Genomic DNA, 19,544 nt, shown 5'->3' with positions numbered 1-19,544 from the left:
GGAAAAAATAGGGAATTCCCATATATTTTTGTCCCATTTAATCTACCTAACACATTGGCTAGAGGGTTTGGCTAGTTTATTCCAGAATAATTCATTTTAAAAAGAATAAAGGTGAGTACTACTCAGTTTTGTTGAAAAGAATACTTCTCTTTGCTAGCTCCATAATAGTTTTTTTACGTTTTTTCCCCATGCAATTGTGATTGGAATGATTTTTCCCCTCTCTTCAGTGAGTGTTTGGAGTGCTTATCCCATTCACTGCTTGGTTACAGAGCACAGAATCACAGCAGCAAACCCTGCACTGCACAAGGGTAAAACTGAATCCAGGCCCATGCATGAGGGATGAGGTTTTCTGTCATTAAAAGTGGCAGCATAGCTCTCCAAAGTAATAATAGCTGTTAGGAACAAAATAAATGCCATAAGTAATACTATTTCAAAACTAATCCTAGTCAATATTTACAGCTGAGAGTATTAAAGCGCTTTATTCCACCCAGAGCTTTCAGAATTTCTTAACTCTGCGCTGTGACTTTTTGGAAGAGTTTAGGTAGAAGTTATTTGTGTTCCTGGGGGGGAAAAAATGAAAATATGAGAACTTCAAAACAGTTGCTTCAGCTGTAAGAGGAGGAAATTATTTTATACATTCTTTGAAGGTACAAAATATAACACAAATACCTTTTTAGCACTTAATTTTAGTGATCTGCCTAAAAAAAAAAGTAAAAAAAAAAACCTAATCAAACAAAAAAACTTCAAAAGGCAGGTCAGGAACTGAAGTCTCCCCTGGAGTACCAGCAGCACCCACCTGCAGGCACTGGGCTTCAGCATCTTCTAGTGCCAGAAGACGTCACCTTTAAATAGCTGGTAAATCATCTCTGTTCTGAGAATAAGCAGCACTGTTCAATATTTTGTGTTCATCAGGAGCAGGGCCTCTCTCACCACATATATGTGTGTGTGTATATATACATATATATATATACATATATATATATATATATATATATACACACACACAGTATGTGTGTATGTACAGTCCATGCTACAGCCAGGGTGTCTGCTGCAGTCCTGTGAATAGCTGCCCTTATGCTGCTGCAGCAGTGATGGACCTGGAAGGAAACACAAACTCCCATAGAAACCTCCTCTGGCAGCAGTTGGACAAACCTGGTGAGCAAAGTCTGGTCTTTGGTTACACAACAGGTAATGGTGTAAACAACCACCTCATCTTCGGTCTCAGAGAAATTGGGACAGATCTAAAAAGTATTGTTTGCTTTTCTGCCACCACCAGGGTACCCCACAGGCTCTGAGGCACAATTCAGGCTTTCAGCAAAACAAATCAAGTGTTGTTACACCATAGAAATGAGTGGTTAAACATGCTTTTATTGAAAAAGCCACTTTTTCCAGCCCTTCAAATGTAACTATTGTCAATAATTGAACACAAGTACTTTTCAAAAGTAGATTTTAGTATTTCGAACTTTAGAAATGTAATAAGTAACAGAACATTAAATTACAATGTATATGAATTTAATGCAGTGGAAGTTATTGTTAGAGTACTGAAGAATTCTAAATATTTTTAAAACCATAAATATATTAATCTCTTCCCTTTGAATCAAGTAGCATTAATTTAAACAACAACAACAACAACAAAAAATACCCACCAAAAAAGAACCAACCAACATGGAGCCAGACTTAGGCACTGAACAGAGTCTGGAAATAATAAATGCAGAGACTTGTTTGCTGTTCATGTTTGAGTCAACTGCTAAAGGGCAAATGTGTTTTTGCTTCCACTGCTACCAGCTGCAGTGGACAGCTTCTATGTCTAGGTAGACATGTAAACACACAGAGAAAATATAAGGCAAAACCTATAGTCTTGTGTTGCATATCTCAGACATTAATGGTGGCAAATGGAAGCTGTAACAGCAGGTGAAATCATAAATAATTCAGTTAAATATTTCAGCAATCAGTCTTAAATGCCTTCACAGAGAAGGATTAAGATAACTGGATGCACACTGCAGCTAATACAGGGGAAGACTTGTGCAGGAGATTTCTTTCTGGCACCTGTTTTTATGACATACTATTGCTTTAAAACAATGTGCTGTCTCAGCTGCAAAATGCAGCTTCAGAGGGAATTGTTTCATTTAAGAAAGAAAAACAATTCTGAATTGTGGGACAAACATGCAGGAGTCTCTTACAAAGATAGGAAAATATCACCAGGAGGAAATTAAAATACTGATGGGGTTATTAAAGGCAATAGGACTAGCAGGCTTCCCTTTGGTTCAGTGTTCATTGAATGCCCTGGATTTGTACTCAGGGAGGCACAGCCATGTGGGGTTCATTTCTAAAGAAAGTGAGCACTCAAAGTTTGCCCCACCTTAATTTTGTCTTTCAAGTCTTGCCTGCTAAAGGAAGGGGAATAGTTCTCTAGTCAATGTGCGTTACCAGCAATAAACAGCTGGTGAATGTAGGATCAGAGCAGCTGCAAATATCCAAGTGTTGGATGCTGAAGACTATTCCTAGTATTTCAGTGTTTTTGTACACATGCTCCTGTTGCCATGAGGAGTCATTTAATGTAGTGGACTGAGGTGTTCTAAGTCTATGTAGACCTAACAAAGATAAAGCTACATCAGACTTTAATAGAACAAGCATCTGGTATTGGGTTGCTCAGCTTGTCTGTACACTTCTCTAAAGAGTTAGGAGATGAGATAATCTTGCTCTTTAATATTAGAGTTGCTAATGCTTGGTAAGCTTTGTGCTAGACTGTAGAAGTTATGAAATACTTAAAATGAAGTTTACAAAACTGTATGCAAACATGCATGATTGAATTCTTATCCTTGGCTTGGCAAGGCTTGGATTGTACAGGCAGAGCTATAAGCAGGAGCTAACTCAGAGCTCCCAACAGAAAGACTCAAGTGATGCCACAGGGACAGGGGACTGATTTACATTTCAGATATAAACCACAGTGTGACTGCCCCAGGTTACTTTCATTCCCATCCCAGAAAAGGGGTTCTGCAGTCTGAAGTACCTTTTCAGAGGATGCTTTCTGGTACAAACTACATCCAAGTCTCATGCAGAAGAGATGAGGTTAGTGAGCTGAAGGGGAGATGGCATCTGTGCTGTGGTTTGTATCCTTGTAATCTCAGTCCCAACGTGTGGGAAGCAAAGACTGCTCTCAACAAAGCTGCCAAACGTGACTGCCACACTCAGCTGCTGGGCACAGCTTCTGCTCTGCTCATGTCCCTGTTCCCCCTGGGTTTGGGAACTGATGTTCCAATCTTTCCCAGTTCATCACTGGACTGAAGCTTGGCACAGCGTGGGAGCAGCGGGGGTCTCGCAGTTCTGGGAGGGCTCAGCAGTGTTGGCATCCCCACCTGCTGAGCTCTGCTGGTCCCTGGAGGAGCTGGGGGCCTTCCCATGGCCTTTGTATGACGTGGGGGATTTAGCCCACAGGGGAAGGCTGGATGTGAAGGGGGCAGAGCTGTTCCTCTCCGCAGTCAGAACCACCGGCTGCTTCTCTGGCACGGCTGGAGCATACACAGCATTTTGCTCTGACAGGTGATCTCCACACTGACTAAGGTGTTCTGCCAGGACCAGAGGCTGCTGATCATCCCCTTCTTCAGAAATAACAAAAACTGGTTTGTTTTTATCTGTTTCTACCATAAGCTCCTTTGTTTTTGAACCGTTGACCAGGTTGATTTTCAGTGGGTTGGAGCTCTCTAGAAGATTTTTGGGGCTTTGGCTGTTAACTGGAGATGCTGCCCCTAGATGTCTTGAGGGATCCAAGGACCTCATATGTTTGCTGTCAGGGGAACTGGCTAAAAATCCAAAATAAGGGTTTCCAAATCTGGATTTCTTCAAATTGCAGGAGGTTAACTTTCGCTGCCTCTGTGCAGACAGAGTGAGGGGATACGAGGCATTACTGGCAGATGAATCAGAGTAAACAGTCTCTGATGCTCCCTCTATCTCAGTGGCTGAGATTACCTTTCTGGTTGGCACACCTTGGGGTCTTGCAGCTGTAGAAAAACCCTGCACAAAATAGTACAAAATTAGCAGACATGCTATGAAAAGCAGCTCTCTCTCGAAATTTTGATCCCGAGAGAATCAAAAGTTAAAATTCCTGGTTATTTTAGAGATAAGATGTATTCTTTAGCAAAAACCTATGTTATTACCTTAAAAAGGAAGAAACATCCTTTATTAGCTTTGTGACAAGCTGTTGTTTTGATGACTACAGTCAGTGAGACCCAGATATCCCTGCCACACCTACGGATTCCTTGCAGTGCAATAATAATACACCAATTATAATAAATTCAAGGCATAACCAGGGGAAAAAAGCACATGTCAGAACACTCAATGAGATAATCTTGTCTGAAGGCAATTTTTAATGTTCTTCTGGACTGGGGATAATTTCTTAACCAGGTGCCAACTGCTGGAAAATACAGCTGCTTAATATTTTAGGAAAGCCTGGCTAAATTACAATATAATTAGGCAGAGACTTTCCCATGCACCGAGGAAGATGGACTGAGATGTGTTTGCACTGCAGGACAGAAAGGTGAGGCACTGACCAAGGGGAAAAACGTGTCCCATCAGTGAACAGTGGGGAAATAGAGGAGCTGAGACTCCAACACCCTCCCCTCCCTGCAGGACTCACACTGCTGTCAACCAGCTTTGTGAAGGGGCTGTTGGTGCTCCAGCTGCACCATTTCTTCTGGAGCTGTGGTATTGGAGCCAGGAGGTCGTGGAAGTTGCGGGCGCTCCAGGTGCGCTGCCGGGGACAGGGATTCTCCAGCTGCACATTCCCCTTCTCTGCAGCCCCTGCAGCTGTGGGGTGCGAGCTCAGCCAGTCAGACACAGAGCCCGGGCTTGTGACGCTTCTTTTCAGGTTTTTGTCCTGAAAATAGTAAATAAAGATCACTTATAGGCATCTTTCATCAAAACATTTTTAAAACACTTTGAGAACAGGCCGTTGGTGCAAGAGACTTGCACTAACAGTCAGGTTAGATTCAGTCCTTCTCAGAGGACTCAGGAATGCAACTTCTCATCATTTCTCTTCCAGTGTGCTGGCTGAAGCTCGCTGGCTTCCCTGGAGGAAAGTTTTACCCTGCTCCCCCAGTTTCGGGTTTAAAGCTGAAGTGAGAAAGTTCAGTTTCGTAAGATATAGTCCTACAACCCTCACTAAATATATGAAATATCTACAGCTTAATTTTACTGGAAGTATTTGACAGATCAGAGTCATAAACTTCACTGTGGAAAACAGAATTCTTCCACTCTGCTTGGTTCTTGGAAGGCTCCAGGTGTGTCTGTCTGGTGAAATAAAACTTAAGGAGGATGGAGTCTACTGAAAGAAATCCAGAAGCAAGCAAGAAGAAAATCAGAAGTCTCAAAAATGCACAGGTTGGGGGGAAAAGACTGAAGTAAGTGATGCTCTTTATCCTATGTAAGAGAAGTATTAAAAATAATGAAAAATAAAGAGAAAGGAAATAATCTGTTTTCAGTGTCTGTGCTGAATAGAACAAGAAGCACAAGAACTGGATTGGAGCCAAGGGGATTTGCATTGCACATAAAAAAATGCTCTTCAGGTGGACAACATGCCTTAGGAGTAGAACAAGACATCCAGACAGCTGTAAAATTTGCATCATCAGAAGGTGAGACTACATTAAACTGCTGTCACCAGCCCTGTGAAGACCAGAGTTGATCAGACATGGGAATGGGCTATAGGCAAACATCTCTTCCATACTTTACAAGTTCTGATGTTGCATTTGAAATCGCAATTTTTATCCTTAATATTGATATGAGCTTAGAGCCAGGAAAGTTAGAGAATTCCTGACATTCCTGTGAATCTCCTTTCATTCTTACTAATACTTCACCTGTTATTTAAGCCTCCTGTTACACAACTCTATACATATTTTTAATTTTCAGCTGTGCGAATATGGTTGTCATGAGAAGAATGAAAAATCCATATTTCCAAAGTTTACACAGTCCTTAAAGAGTGTCTGAAATAAATCCCACAGTGTCCTGGATTTTAAATCCTGAGAAACCAGAAACATGTAATTTGATATTTCTGAGAATCTGAATCTCCCAAGTTTCTGCAAATCAAAGAAACTATTTAGTGAATGTGTCATATTGGAAATGGATGGGCAGAGAGGCAAGAAATTAGCACTAGATCAGAAAAAGAAACTCAGTAGGAAGCCAGGAGAGGCATCAGGCTCTGGGTAAGTTGGTTTCAATATTAAGCTCCTAGTCTAAGATTTTATTAAAGGGACAATCTTTATTTATAAATTTTAAGCCGCCTGTCTTCTCCTTAGTGGCCCCTTCAGGCTGTCTTAGGATTTATTATTCTAATATTATTATAAATACCTCCAAACTGATGTGAAAATTAGCCTCTGGTTTTGAGATAGGTACACTGGAAGTAACTGGGAAGATGAACAGTGTATTTCTAGACTTTGGAAAATGTTTTGGCAATAAATGTTTGTTAAACTTCCATGATCATAGTCTTTACTCAAACCTTTGCATCTGAAACTTGCAGTGTCTGATCAGAAGACAAAGATCATAGTCATAAGTCATCCAAAGGGTGAATGGTGCCTTAAACCAAAGGGGATTTAGAAAGCCATGACTACTGGAGGACACCTGGAATCTCCCCAGAAGCCACCCCACCCTCCATTTCCTCACACCAATCACAAACAGAGGGGGTGTTTTGCTCTCCCAGCTCTTCCCTCATAACACAGGACTGGTGTCTTCAAATAGGTTTGAAAAGCTGCAGAGCAAAAGCTGCAGAGCAAAGCCAGTTAATCACTGGCTCAGGCCCAGCTGAGCTCAGGCTCACACTTGGTGGGCAGCACAGGACCAAGCAGCCAGACACAATTTCTCAGGGAAAAGGTCAAGATAATTTTTTTAATGAAAGCTCCTTATAATTTAACAAATTCTAGTCAAGCATTTTGCGTGAGGTGAGTCTGCTGGCATTATTTACTGTGCTGTGAAGGCTCAGGATTTCACACACGTTTCACAAGGGGATAACTGCTCAGCTCCTGCCAAGGAACGGGCTGGGCTCCAGCAGATATCTCATCCCACTGCCTGGTGCTGGCCACAAAGCCACACACCACATCCTCTGTGAGGCCTGGAGGCTGGCTGGCCAGCAGCATTTCACACCCTAAAAATACACACCTAAAAATTCAACTGTAAACACGTCTGACATCCAGGAGCCCTCAGTATCGAGTGGCCTGATGAGAACCCCTTGGAGTGCAGGTTTGTAATTAGTCTGCTGTGCTCAATTTTCACAGCCCTGGAGAGGATGGTCTTCAGCTGTGGGGAAAGACCCAGGGCTTTTAAAAAGGTCCTGCCATGCTTCCAGCCTTGGTTCCTTGCAGAATTTGGTTGGGAGTATTGCCTCACTTGTATGCTGCATGGGCATCACTCAGGAGATGCTTTCTGACTTAATAATGTGTTTAATTCTTTGGGTTACTTTCACTGTTTTAACACTCTTTTTTTCTTTTTTTTTTTTTAATGTATAAATGCCCTCTGAAGGTTGCTTGCAGAAGCAATGTCAAAATAGAAATGGGGGAGTTGTGTGTATTTGTTCCTTCTGACTAAAGTGGGGAAAAGGGGCTGGAAAATGGTTTTTCCTCCTTGCTAGAAGCTGGATGTGTGTGGGGCTGCCACCAGGTGAAGCTCTCTGCTCTGGAAAGGACCAAGTTTGTTCAAGGGTGCCCAGTCTGGCTACAATTCCCAGTGCCCTGCTCCACAGAAGGTCACGTTCAGGCAAGGGAAGGCTCCAGAGCTGTTTTCCCTTCTTTCCCTCTCTCTCTTCATCAGGGTGGCAGCTGGAGGCAAAGCTCAGCACGTGTCTTACACCAGTGTAGGAAAATCCTGACCAGCCTGGCCTCCTGGCTAATTTCCTAATCAAGTGCAGGGATACAGAATGCTTTTGTTTTGTAAACTGTGACAGAAGTATTACACAGCCTGTCCTGGGCATGTGAGTTCCTTGTGCTGGTTGTTTATTCTCTTGTGGGAAAAAAGAGACAGGGCACTGGAGAAGAGAGTATTGACCTGGGAAAGGCTTTAGCAGACCCTGCAATGGATGTGCTCTGTCTGCACTCACTCAGGGCTGAAGAGGTGACAGCCAGACCTGAGTCTTCTGAGCCATCATCTGTTTCTAAACAAATAAAGGGCCAGGATTCCAGGGGAAATAGCTAAAATAAGAGAGAACCTGCTGAATCAATTCAGGTTTCTGTCTGTGGATCTGAGAGGGCCTCGGTGCTTTCACTTGAAGTATTTGATTTTTTTGGAGCCTAAGCTGTTAATTTTCACATCAGCTTGGTGAGACACTCTGCCAAGCTGAGGAGCTGAGTAACTTCCCTGATCACTTGGAGGGGTGGGCAGGGGTAGGTCTGACCCTCAGGTCCTTCCGTTGCTGCAGGTGGTAATTTTCATGGAACATCAGCTTTGCCAATTAACATTTCTGCAGGTTGGTCCTACTGTCTGCTGGAAAACATCTCCATTATTTGCTAGTAGGGTTCTGCATTTGCTCTTCCCAAAGCTGGGAAGATACAGGCTCAGGGGATCACAGTCCACATCATTTGATAGCAGCTCAGCTTGAGGGGTAAGAGAACTGCCTGGTTCAGTCCCTGCCTTTCTAGAAAGTGGGCATTAGGCAAAAATGGACAAGTGCTGTCCAAGATGGACATCCTGCAGCCTGCTGGAGATGCTGGGGATGTACCTGTATCCTGTAGGTGGTAAAGCTCAGCCCACTGGTGCCAGGTCCAGCAGAAATGATAAACACTTCATCACTCCCAGTCTCAGTGGTCACTGCAGAGATGGAGGAGGGCACATCTGGGTCAGTGTCCTGAGGAGACCGTTCTGTGCTGCCTCTGCAGGAAGTGACTGAGAAAGGAAGAAAATCAATAAAGACTCATTGCAAGAGTCCAAGACATCTGTTTCCAACTCCTCCCTCCCTCACCAGACAATCTAGAACAGCCTTTGGCTGGCTGCTGCATCAGCCAGAACAAAACTCAACAGTTTGGTCTCCTGAAACTGCAAGCTTTTAAAAACAAAACAAAAGAGGAGAAGAGAAAATACCCTTGGGTTTGCTTTCTAATAAAAACAGACATGAAGTTCCTTGTGTTAAACGCATGAGGTTGTCCTGCAGATCAGAAACTTACAAACTTGCTCAACTCATTATTTATTTTTATTTACTCATACCTGCTAATATTGGGAGCTGTAGCTTTTGGTTAAACCCCAGTGAATCTGCTCCTACAGGCAGCCTGATGCTCCAGGGGCTGCCATGGAGGGGATGTGTGTCTGCACATGTCCCCAAGGCCTGTCACCTAGTCCAGGCAAGGAGAACTCCAGCCACAACCTCCTCAAGAAGGAGATGGGAAGCTGTCGTGGCTGGGAGTACAGAATTAGCTTTTTGTGGAGACACCCTTGTGAGAGCTGAGTGTGTGGGGGCTGATGGTTCACTGGGAAACTGATGGAAACACAGCAGAAAGTTCCTCCCTGTTGGCCTCCACTAACCAAAAGGGGCACTGGGGCAGTTCATGTGTTGTGACTCAAAACTGCAGCACGTGACATTCTCTGCAGCTTGGCTGGGATGTTTTTTCCTGGAAGGACACTGTGAGGTAAATGTCACCCAAAGCACCTCCATCCATCCAGACCCACAGGAACAGGGAGCTGAGGAGCTGGAGCTGGCCAGAGACAATCTGAGCTTTGTAAAACCCCTCCTTTCTGGACAAAGTTAGGCCCAGGGCAGGTGCATCTCTTCCCCAGCTGATGGGTCTGTGCAGGTTGTTTGTAGCAGCCTGAGCCCAACACGTTTGCTCTGCTAACCCAGTGTCTCTGCAGTGCCATGTGCTGTGACAGCTTGTGCTGGCAGCGCGCTGGAGCTGCGCCTGCAGGAGCTCCTTGCCAGGGGAATTACCCTCGCAGGGAGGGGGAGCAGCAAGGGACAGTGCCCACAACAGAGCCTTTCTGCTGTGGAGCTGCTCCCCAGCTGTGCACGGGCGGGACAGCGGCAGCGCGGAGGGGAAGGAAGGCTCTGATGAAAGATCTGAGGGAGCGGCCGGGGCTCGGGGCTGCCCCGACCCACGCCCCGCACTCACCCGCCTGCTCCCGGCTCACAGAGTGGTTGTTGTTTTCATTCTCCCGGCTTGGCACCACCAGCTGGAGCTCATTGATATCGACAGTGGAGTTCTGGATCCTGTTCTACAACTCAGAACATGCCCCAGTAAACATCGTCAGACAAACAGTGCAACAGCCAACATGAAAGAGAGAAACAGCAATTGCCGAAGCCATTAGCACTAACCTCCTGGTCACTGCATGCGTTGGATGAGCTCCTTTTGGGGCACGTTCTCTGCCTGGAAAGGAGAGACAGCAACAACAACAACAAGCCCTCGAGTGAGTTAAAGATCCACAGCGGGAAAGTTCTCGGCTCTGCTCATCCTGCGAGGGGAACCCAGCAGGTTATGAGCATCCAAAATACTTGCCAAGACTCAAGGCAGCAAGGCCTGTAAACAAGGGGAGAAAATGATATGCTCATGTGGTGGAAAGGCAGCTGAAGAAGAGAAGAAGCTGTCATCTTCTTCCTCTGCTCATGCAAAAGCAGGAGCAGAGCTCAGACCTGTGCTGAGTCCCACCAGGGCCCCCCCTGGCAGCTGCTCTTTCACATCAGTGACTGAACAGCAGGACTGAGATCCTTCAGTCTGGGCAGTGACATCCCTCTTGTCCTGCTAGACAGAATATTTAATCTGCATAGCTAACACTGCATACTGGGTTATATTTAGCAAGCAGAGAGCATCAGATGCTGCTCATTTGTGTGACTGTTTCACTAAAAGGCAGTGCTGTGGCAGATGATGATGGGATGAACGTGCCTCTTGGCTGAAGGGAGACACATGCATGTTCTTAGCCATTTTTTCACATTTTTACTAAAACAGATTATGAAACAACTAGAGTTATAAACTTTTGGACAAATAAGACTTAAAGACATCACAAAGAAAGTCTGGCACTGGTGGACCTGATAATGACTGAAACAAGGGCAGTCTGTGCCCAATGGTTCTCCAGGGGACAGTGCAGGCATGGGGGAGCATTAGGCACTGACTGATGGGGTGCAACCCAGGTTATTGCAAAGGCAGATTCTCACCCCAGGTGATGGATGGGCAGCTTGAAAGGGGAGAGATGGCAACACTGAAGGCTTGATGGAGTCACTGCACACTCAAGGGTTGGGAGGGTATGCAGACCTAAAGTGCTGCTGCAATTCATGGGTTGCAACCATACAGCCAAAGTTTGACTGCATGGGACAGGATTAAAATTAAATAAGATGGACGTATCTGTTGTTCCTGGGGCTTGGGAAAGAAAATAAAAAATCCCCCATTACTCGAGCCAGGCTTCATGGCCAAAAGTAATTAGAATTATTGGCCAACTAACAACTGAAGCTTTCATTCCCTCCCCAAGTAGAAAACAAAAGCTGCAGTGTGGCAGAGACTTGGAGTTTCCCCAGAGAGCTTTGCCCTGCTCAATGCAATGAGCCTGAGCAGATACTGCTGATGACTTGGTGCACTGGAGTGGCAGTGGGTGCCAAGCCCATCCCAGGCCATTTCTACTCCTGGCAAGGCTGAGCCTGCTACTTTTAGCTAAGCAAGAGCAGCAGATAGAAATGGAAAAAAAAAAAAAAAATCAACAGCTGAACCTGGTACCAGAGGAATAAAGAAAGTATGAAGAGAAAAGAAAGTTGAAGGCAAGTTTACAAGGCCAAGAGCTTCCAGGTTCCTCTTGGCATCCTCTGCAGTGCCCAGTCCAGCCAGGACAGTGTCCCTGGGCCTCAGGAGGCTGGGCCCAGTTCTGAGTGTGCTGCACTGCTGAAGCAGCATCATCTCCCCCCAGCCCACCCCGTGCCACCCTGACATTTTCTGCAGAGAGGACAGACTGTGGCTAATACACATAGGACACCTCATTCCAAGCCCCTATTTAGGACAAGAGGCATAAAATAGAGCTTGATGGGCTCAATCTAAAAGAAGTTTAATGCTTAATGGCCTCAGCAGTCTTATTCTGAGCTGCATTAAAAACCCACAGCTGCCAGTTGTAGGCAAGCTCCAGCCAGGGCCAGGGTTCTGGGGCCAGAGACCAATGCCCTTGCAGCAGTTAGCTCAGTAAAGAGGGAGAAAAGGTGCAACACAGAGGAGGTAACTCAGCACAGGTCGTGGCATCACTGACACCTGGTCCCCCTTAAAAGCTCTAAGTCTGACAAAAAATAGAGTGGTGTAATCAAGGCTTCCCAGGAACAGCATGCAGGGAGTACAGGAGGCTGGGACAGTAAACACCCTGTCAAGAGGCTAAAGGAGTAGGGGTAGACTCTATTTATATTCAGTCAATAGCTGGCTAAGGTATAGACATCTTCTTTAAAAAAAACAAAACAACAACAACAAAAAAAAGAGTTGTAGAGCAATGAAGAGGCATAAATGCCAGTGTTAAAAGAGGCAAGCCTAATCCTGTGCCATAGGGACCCCTGTAGGATGTGTTCCCAGTGGCCAAAGCACAAAAACATTGGTGTGTGGGGCTGAAGCCCTGTGGACTGTTTTTTCTGTTGGTCAGCAAGAGCAGAACATTATTTTGTAAACATCTAACAAGCAGAAAGCCAAACTGTGAATGTGAGCAGCATGGCCTGACTTTCTAAACAGGCTTTGCAGAGGAAACCTCAGCCAGTGGAGCCTCAGATTGCTGGTGCACTTTTTGGGTTGAATAATACTCTGCTTCATGGATTGTTACAGTGAAATTAAATAGGGGTATTGGAGCAGGAACAGCCTACTCAATATGTGTATCAGCCCAGACTGCTGCCATAGCAAAGGGAGCCTGTTTCTGTCTCTTCTGAAGATTGGCAAGGGTATAAAAATAAAGTATTTGGTATCTGGAAGACATTTTCCACCAGACTTTTTCCTTTAGAGCTAGCAAAAAATTGTGGTCTAAATTAGTGCTCTGCGAGCTCTTTAAAAACAAAAAGGTTAGTTAAATGTAGTACATGCAAATTTAACTCTTACAGCTACAAAAAGCTCAGACCCTGAAAGCAGGAATTTCTATGTATACAGAACAGAGATGATATTTAAGCTTCACCACGGTGCCTGTGTTCTCTGGTGCCCAGTGTGATGGGTCTGCCTTTCGTGTTTATTCTGCCAGAGCTAAAATGCAGCCTCCATCAGGACAAGGAAAACCAAACTGCTCTGCCAAACCAGCCCCAGTGCTGAGGGGGTCTGGGCAATGCTGAGACTCTGGGGCTGGAGGATTCACACTGGATGAGGCAGAGGATGCAGGAACGGAGAAACCAGAGCAGCTGCTTGATGGCTCTGGGAAATGAACGCTCCTGCCAATATCCAGCCCAGAGTGGAGCCCTGCAAGGAGCGCTGTTTGTTTCAGGTTACCTGATGTTTTCATGGAAGTCAAATCATTTGGAAAACTATGTTTATTTTGACAAAAACCTGGGGAGAATGAGCTCTGTTTTGAATTTGTTGGAAGGGAGAGAAATAAATCACGGTCTCTACAAAAATGTTTTCACTAGGGAGTTAGAAAAATGCAAACATATGCTGGGGGGTGGAGAAGTGTTCCTTGGATAGATATAGAGAAAAGAAATACATAAAAGAAAAGCAATTGACTATGGAGGCATGCTTGTGTAACTGTTAGCATTTAACTAGTTAGCATCAGGACCTGGAAATCCACAACCCAGCCTGACCATCAGCTCATTTGACTGGATTGCTTTGGATTGCATTTGGGAACAATGAGAGCTACTGCAGCATGGCTCTGGGCTCTTCCCCAGCATCAAAGGGATGTGCAGATGACTTCTTAGCACACTGAATGCATTGGATTTAGAATTCCTGCACAGTCTCTTGGATAAAATATGCTACAGATGGGAAAATATTTTTAAATCTTAATTCTATGTGGTAATACTTTGGTTATTATTTACTTTTCTGCAGAGTGCTAGTGATGGTTAGTTAGAGCCAAACTGTGGGGTCTCTGTGAAAAGATGCAGTGACTGTCAGCTCAGAGTGCTCAGGAGACTCAGGGAAGGATGATCTTTGTCTGCTGATTTTGTCCATCAGCCAGAAGCTGAAATTCAAAGGCACCACTGCCATTGAAACAAACAATGCCCAGGAAACTCCTGACTGTTCAGGTATTTCTGCAGGAAAAAGAAAATAAATCTGAGGTACAGGAGCTGTAGAAGTAGGAAAGAAAACTGAGGAGCCTAGGGCAGGAGCAGTGAGGGGCATTGACTCCCTCTGTACCCACTTCACCACATTTGGAGGACAGCAGGAGTTAGCAGAGCAAAGGAAAGGTCACTCTTCTCTGTGATTGTAACTCCCTTCTGGTCATTTCCCTGTGGATAATATCACATGCTTCCAAGGCTCTGGCATCACCTTACCTGCAGGCTATGCAGAGGGCAGAGAGCAAAGCAAGAGCAAAGACAACAATCCCTGTTACAATTGCCAGCAGCATCATGTTTTCCTTCCTGTCCTGCCTCACAGCACCCACGGGGCCGGGGTCACTGATGTTCCTGTACTCGAACAGCATCGCAAAGCCTCGGCCCCGGTCCGTGGTGGTGATCAGCTCCATGATGACCTCGACCATTTCCAGAGATGAACCAAACACCATGGTTTTGTTTACAGGGGAATTTGGGCCGCAGAAGCGAGAGGAAAACGTGATGAGATCGGAAACGTATAACACATCATGGGGACAGACATCCCCTGCTGACTGAGGGCTGGAGGAGATTTCCACGGGCAGTGCTGTTGAGGGAAGGGTCCAGCTCTCTGCTGTGACTTCATCTTTCTCACTAGCAGCTAAGTGGGCAAGCAACACCTTCCCTTCCAAATCCTCTCCTGTTTCCAGGCTACTGGTGTTTTGCCTCTGCATTGAGGCACTGCCAGCCGCAGGGAATGGCAGCTCCTCTGGCTGAGCCTTGGTCATTGCTTTGGGTTCCTTCATCTGCTTCCACTGGTTTTCTTCAGATGCTTGCTTGGCTTCATTTTTTTTGGAGATGGTTCCTGGAAGTTCATCCAGGTGACCAGCAAGGTCCTTTGACTGGTCTCCAGTGCTGCTCAGGTTCTGAGCCACCTTCGATGTCGAGCTCTGGAGAGAGGGTTTTGTGGTGTGGACAGCAAAGTCCAGGTTTTCCTCAAGAGAAGGCATGTCCTTATTTTCTGTTGTAGCAGGGGCTGAGAAGCCATCCCAGGGGGTTGGAGTTTCACTAGAGCTCTCAAAAATGTCAAAGTCAAATATTTCCAAGATGAGATGTGTCCTCATGGGAATGAAGAACTGCCAGACACAGTGTGTCCCTGGGTAGTAGTTGTTTGGAAAACCTGGTGACAAAATCAGGCCTCTTTCCATTGATTCCACCACTGCACCACAGGAGTAATACACCTGGGAAATAAAACAAAGAATCTTACACCTTGCCATAGATTACACCCAGGATGCAGCCTGCCAGACCAATAGAAGGTCCAGCTCTTTTCTTTCCCTTCAGAGACTGGTTTAAGATACCCCCGAGAAAGGGAAATTCATTAAGCTTGTGCAAGTCTTAGCTCCTACTTTTGTGGAGCATCAATCTAATACAGGAAGCCACTCTTAGAGACTATGGAAGTGTATATTGGATGGTCAACCTCCAAGAGAAATATAACCCACGTAAGTAATTCACATAATTCTCACTTCCTACTACTGATAATTTGTGCTGTTGGCAAACATACAACTTTTTGACCACACAAATGTGTTGCCCTAAACAGTTGGTTGTGTGAGAAAAACCTTAAGAAGCTAAAGGAAAAATGTGTCACAGCCTTTAAAACTCTGTGTTATTTTCATTACAAAAACATATTTATGTAAAAAAAGAACCTTTGCATTGATGATCACCCATGATTCATCCAACCAACTCATCTTCTGTTTCAAGGACATTCAGCCTTATTTACTTCAGTAAAATGTAGCTGCTTTTGATTGGGCAAATTGTCTCTTTTTCAAGTGCAAAGCCTCTCAAAATAGTGACAGCAGTTATCAGCTCTCACCAGTAAACCAGCAACCAACATGCATTTTACATAACACAGTGACAGTTCCATGCAAATCTGCTATTTCTTCCTTCTCCACAAATAGCCTCCAGCCTCCAAGGAGGAAGGAAGTCCATAAATGGTGGCCATAAAAACCACCATTCTGTGCTTTTCTAAAGGTGCATGAGGCTGCTTTTGCACATCATATTTACAACTACCTTCTCCCAAAGCCACTCTCAGAGCCTTTTTTCAAGATTCTTTCATAAATTTGCAGAGCACAGAGCCCAGTCTGTGCCTTAGACAATTGTTTTTGAAACGGGAAAGAAAAAAAGACCCCAGAAGTGCTTAGGTCACAAGCCTGGCCTAGGAGCATGGGTTTACAAGCATTAATTGGAAAAGAAAGGGAATGCTTTGGGTTTGGTGTGGTTTTTTTATTGGAAATGATTAGTTGTCTTGGTCTGTTATCTATTTAAACACAAAAGAACTTGGCAGTAGAACAAACGAAGCTTATGAAGTCCATATAAAGCCACAAAGATCAAAATACTCCAGATTTTTTTTCTCTTGGTCCCTCCCCTTGGCTCATATTGAAATGGAAAGAAAAAAAAAAGGAATACCAAATGTTAAAAGCTCCTAAATAGAAACAAAAAGCCAGACCTGTTCTATGAGGCACAACCTTTGTTTTCCAGCAGGTGCTGCTGATATTTTGGGGGATTTCAGGGTGGATGCAGGATGGCCACAGAAAAGGACCAAAACAGTAATGTGGGTGGAAACTGTGTTCTGTATTCAACTTGGAATCCAATATTTGACTTGTAAAAATGTCATCTAAATCAAAGCTTATGTTAATTATAGTGGAATAAACTACAGGCTGCTCATTTAAGGCACCTGGGCTGGATTATGGCTGGAAGTCTCAAGTGGAAAAGAAACCACATTCATTGCCACACATATTATTCTCTGGCTAATCCCTTAGGAGTCCCACATGTAAAACCAAAACATACTAATAGAAATTTACTGATCTTTTCTCCAAGAGATAAAATGTTGGGGTTCGGTCTGGATTAGTTAATTCATGGTAAAAATCCAGGGGAAACAAGCAAAACTTTATGCCAATTTAAGAGGCTACAGGTCCTAACAGTTAGATCCATTTACTAATTCCCATCAGAATTATAGATACAGCTGTTGCCACTTGGATTTTACTGAAAACTTGCTGATTTCCAGTGAATATGCTCCTCTTTCCTCAGGGAGAGGATGCTTCTTACACTTGGAAGAAGAATAGAGGGATTTTCTGTTACTTCTCTTGTATTCCTTCCCTTCATCCCAGCATATCGGTGCAGTCTTGCCTTTGTTCCACACCAATCTTCCGAGCTCACTTTTAAACAAGTATTTGCATAGCAAGAAACAGTAAACACCACCCAACCTTTGCACTAAAATACGTGCCCAGTTTAGGAGGCAGGATGTGCACTGCTGCTCTCACAGGGTGGCACTCCTGGATGTGGGAGGATCACAGATTGGCTCAAACCTCCTTAAATTAGCAGTGATTGAGGGCTGAGATTTTGTTTGGTGGAATATGTGAACTGATCCAGTTGCCTTTTTTCAGACACTGAGAAGGCGCTTGGAGGCGTTCACAGCCCCTCCTCTACTACCAGGAGCCTTTGTTAACAGCCCAGAGCTGCAGCCACCAGATCAGGGGGTCCTGTGGGATTCAGCACCAGAGGGCTGAGTGGGGAAGTGCATCCCCCCCAAATCCCTCACCCCCACCCTCAGGATAAGCTCTCTTTCCTGCCTTCACTTTCACTCAGAGCTGTCAAACTGTCATCCTTTGAGGAGGAGTATCTTGCACGTTCTGTGTACATCCAAGGAGTCTCAGATGCAAGGTGCCTCTTGAGCCACCAGCTGGCAACAATAAAAACCCCAAGAGCTGCCCTGCATCCCCAAATCTGCCTGCATCCCCAAATCTGGGCAGAGAGGGAAGTGCAATGTGTGAATTCCAGAAATAGGGCTAAAAGGTTGTGGCAGTGGGGGAAATTGTTAATTTATTATGGCTTGTGAGACCAAAAAGATTCAAGACTTGCCCTGAGATCAGGGAAAAAAACCCACAAGGGACAGGAAATGCAAGATAGATCTGAGGGAAGGGGAGGGGGAAGGATTTCTGATTAGATTATAATCCCCAGCTGAATGAATGACAAAATGGTTTTGTTCATTTGAATCACCCATTATGAACCCTGAGTTTTGCCAATTAGACACAGATGTTCCCTTCTGCAGCAAGCTACAGACTTGTGAGCTTTTGACAGATGCACACCAAAAAAAATTTGCACTTTTTTAATCTTTTCAAATGATAGGTTGTTGTCTTTTTAAAAACAACAATTGATATATGCCCACACCAATTAGGTGAATGATGAGCGGGGAGAACCAGATTACCAGTCCTGTTTGTCTGCTTTTCTTTCCTCTCTGGCCAGAGATTCCAAATGTTTCCAGCAGTTGTGTTGAAGTGAATCTCCAGTCCATCATGGTCAGACAAATCCCATCTGCCTGCTGTACTGGGGGAACTGGGGAACTGCATTTAGTATGTTTAGAAGGTTTAGAAGTAGCTCAAATCTCAGCTACTGCTGCTCAGCCCCAGACACAATGGTTGGCTATTTCAGAACATGCCAAGATGTTGCATTTCCCCCTTTGACACTACACAGCCCTCTCAAAAGCTTAAATCTTGTGCCCTTACTAAAAAATGCCCCATTGTCATGTACTTACCTCCTCCTGTGCTGGTGTTTGGACTGAGAAGTTAATATTGACATCAGCTTTGAGCTATTTAAGATACACATGCGTAAGGAGTTATAAAGCCTCTGCACCAGGAAACACAGGGCTAAGGAGGGCAAGGAGGACCTTGTGCTTGTCCCTCAAAGGTGACAGTGGAAGTGGTGCTCTGGTGGTGCTGAGAATGCTCTACTGCCCTCTGAGGAGCACATCTGCAGCAAACCCATGTGTGATGCAGTTGTGGGGAGTTTTTACTACACATAAAGCTGTGCTGGGTTGGAACAGAAGTGACTGCAGACACTGCTCAGGATTCTCACTGCAGACACCAGATCTGAGTGAGACACCAGATCTGAGCTGCTTCCTGAGGAGCAGCAGCTCCCAAAGACACAGAGGCCCCTGCTGTGTTATACAGGGTGCAGCACAAAGCCAGTGTGTCACTGCTTCAAACTGCATTCTGTACATCAAAGAGCTCTTGAGAAGCAGGAGGCACTGATGAAAAGCAGAATCCCATGCATAAAAAGGAGAAATTTTTTTTTTTTTGGGCAGATGGGATTTTACCATAAGGCCCACCCAAGAATATGCACTGGGAAGAGTAGTTATCATCATCTGATATATAATATAATCTTAACTCTGCTCTCCACTCACACAACACCTACAAATGTAGGCCTGGAGCCTCTGCATTCTTCCTGTAGGAACATTGTCAGGGAATCAACATTCTAAGGGAATCCCACTCTCTACAAGATTTATTTCATTTAATAATATGATTATCACCCTTTAGTCACAATTACTCCCCAACAAGGCACCAGGCTAGAGCTGGACCAG

The 19,544-nt window shown here is 44.7% G+C and overlaps 1 protein-coding gene across 2 annotated transcripts in view; it reads right to left on the bottom strand.

Annotated features, from left to right (window-relative positions):
- Positions 1–1,348: 1,348 nt before the first annotated feature.
- The window catches only part of LOC136564298 (uncharacterized), a 31,724-nt gene continuing 13,528 nt past the window's right edge, over positions 1,349–19,544 (bottom strand). The window contains exons 2-8 of one of the 2 annotated variants that reach the window (XM_066562178.1): positions 14,378–15,372; positions 10,280–10,331; positions 10,077–10,179; positions 8,696–8,859; positions 4,634–4,873; positions 3,967–4,011; positions 1,349–3,870 (exon numbers count right to left, since the gene is read on the bottom strand). In XM_066562178.1, coding sequence (XP_066418275.1) covers positions 3,274–3,870; positions 3,967–4,011; positions 4,634–4,873; positions 8,696–8,859; positions 10,077–10,179; positions 10,280–10,331; positions 14,378–15,372 — 2,196 coding nt within the window. In that variant the 3' untranslated portion in view covers positions 1,349–3,273. Of the gene's footprint in view, positions 4,012–4,633; positions 4,874–8,695; positions 8,860–10,076; positions 10,180–10,279; positions 10,332–14,377; positions 15,373–19,544 lie in introns of both variants that reach the window. The other variant, XM_066562177.1, reaches the window with a different exon arrangement.

This window comes from Molothrus aeneus, chromosome 18 (genome assembly GCF_037042795.1).
Source record: "Molothrus aeneus isolate 106 chromosome 18, BPBGC_Maene_1.0, whole genome shotgun sequence".
NCBI classification, from domain to species: Eukaryota; Metazoa; Chordata; class Aves; order Passeriformes; family Icteridae; genus Molothrus; species Molothrus aeneus.
Note: the sequence above shows the minus strand (reverse complement) of the source record. Positions and strands in the feature narration are given on the sequence as shown.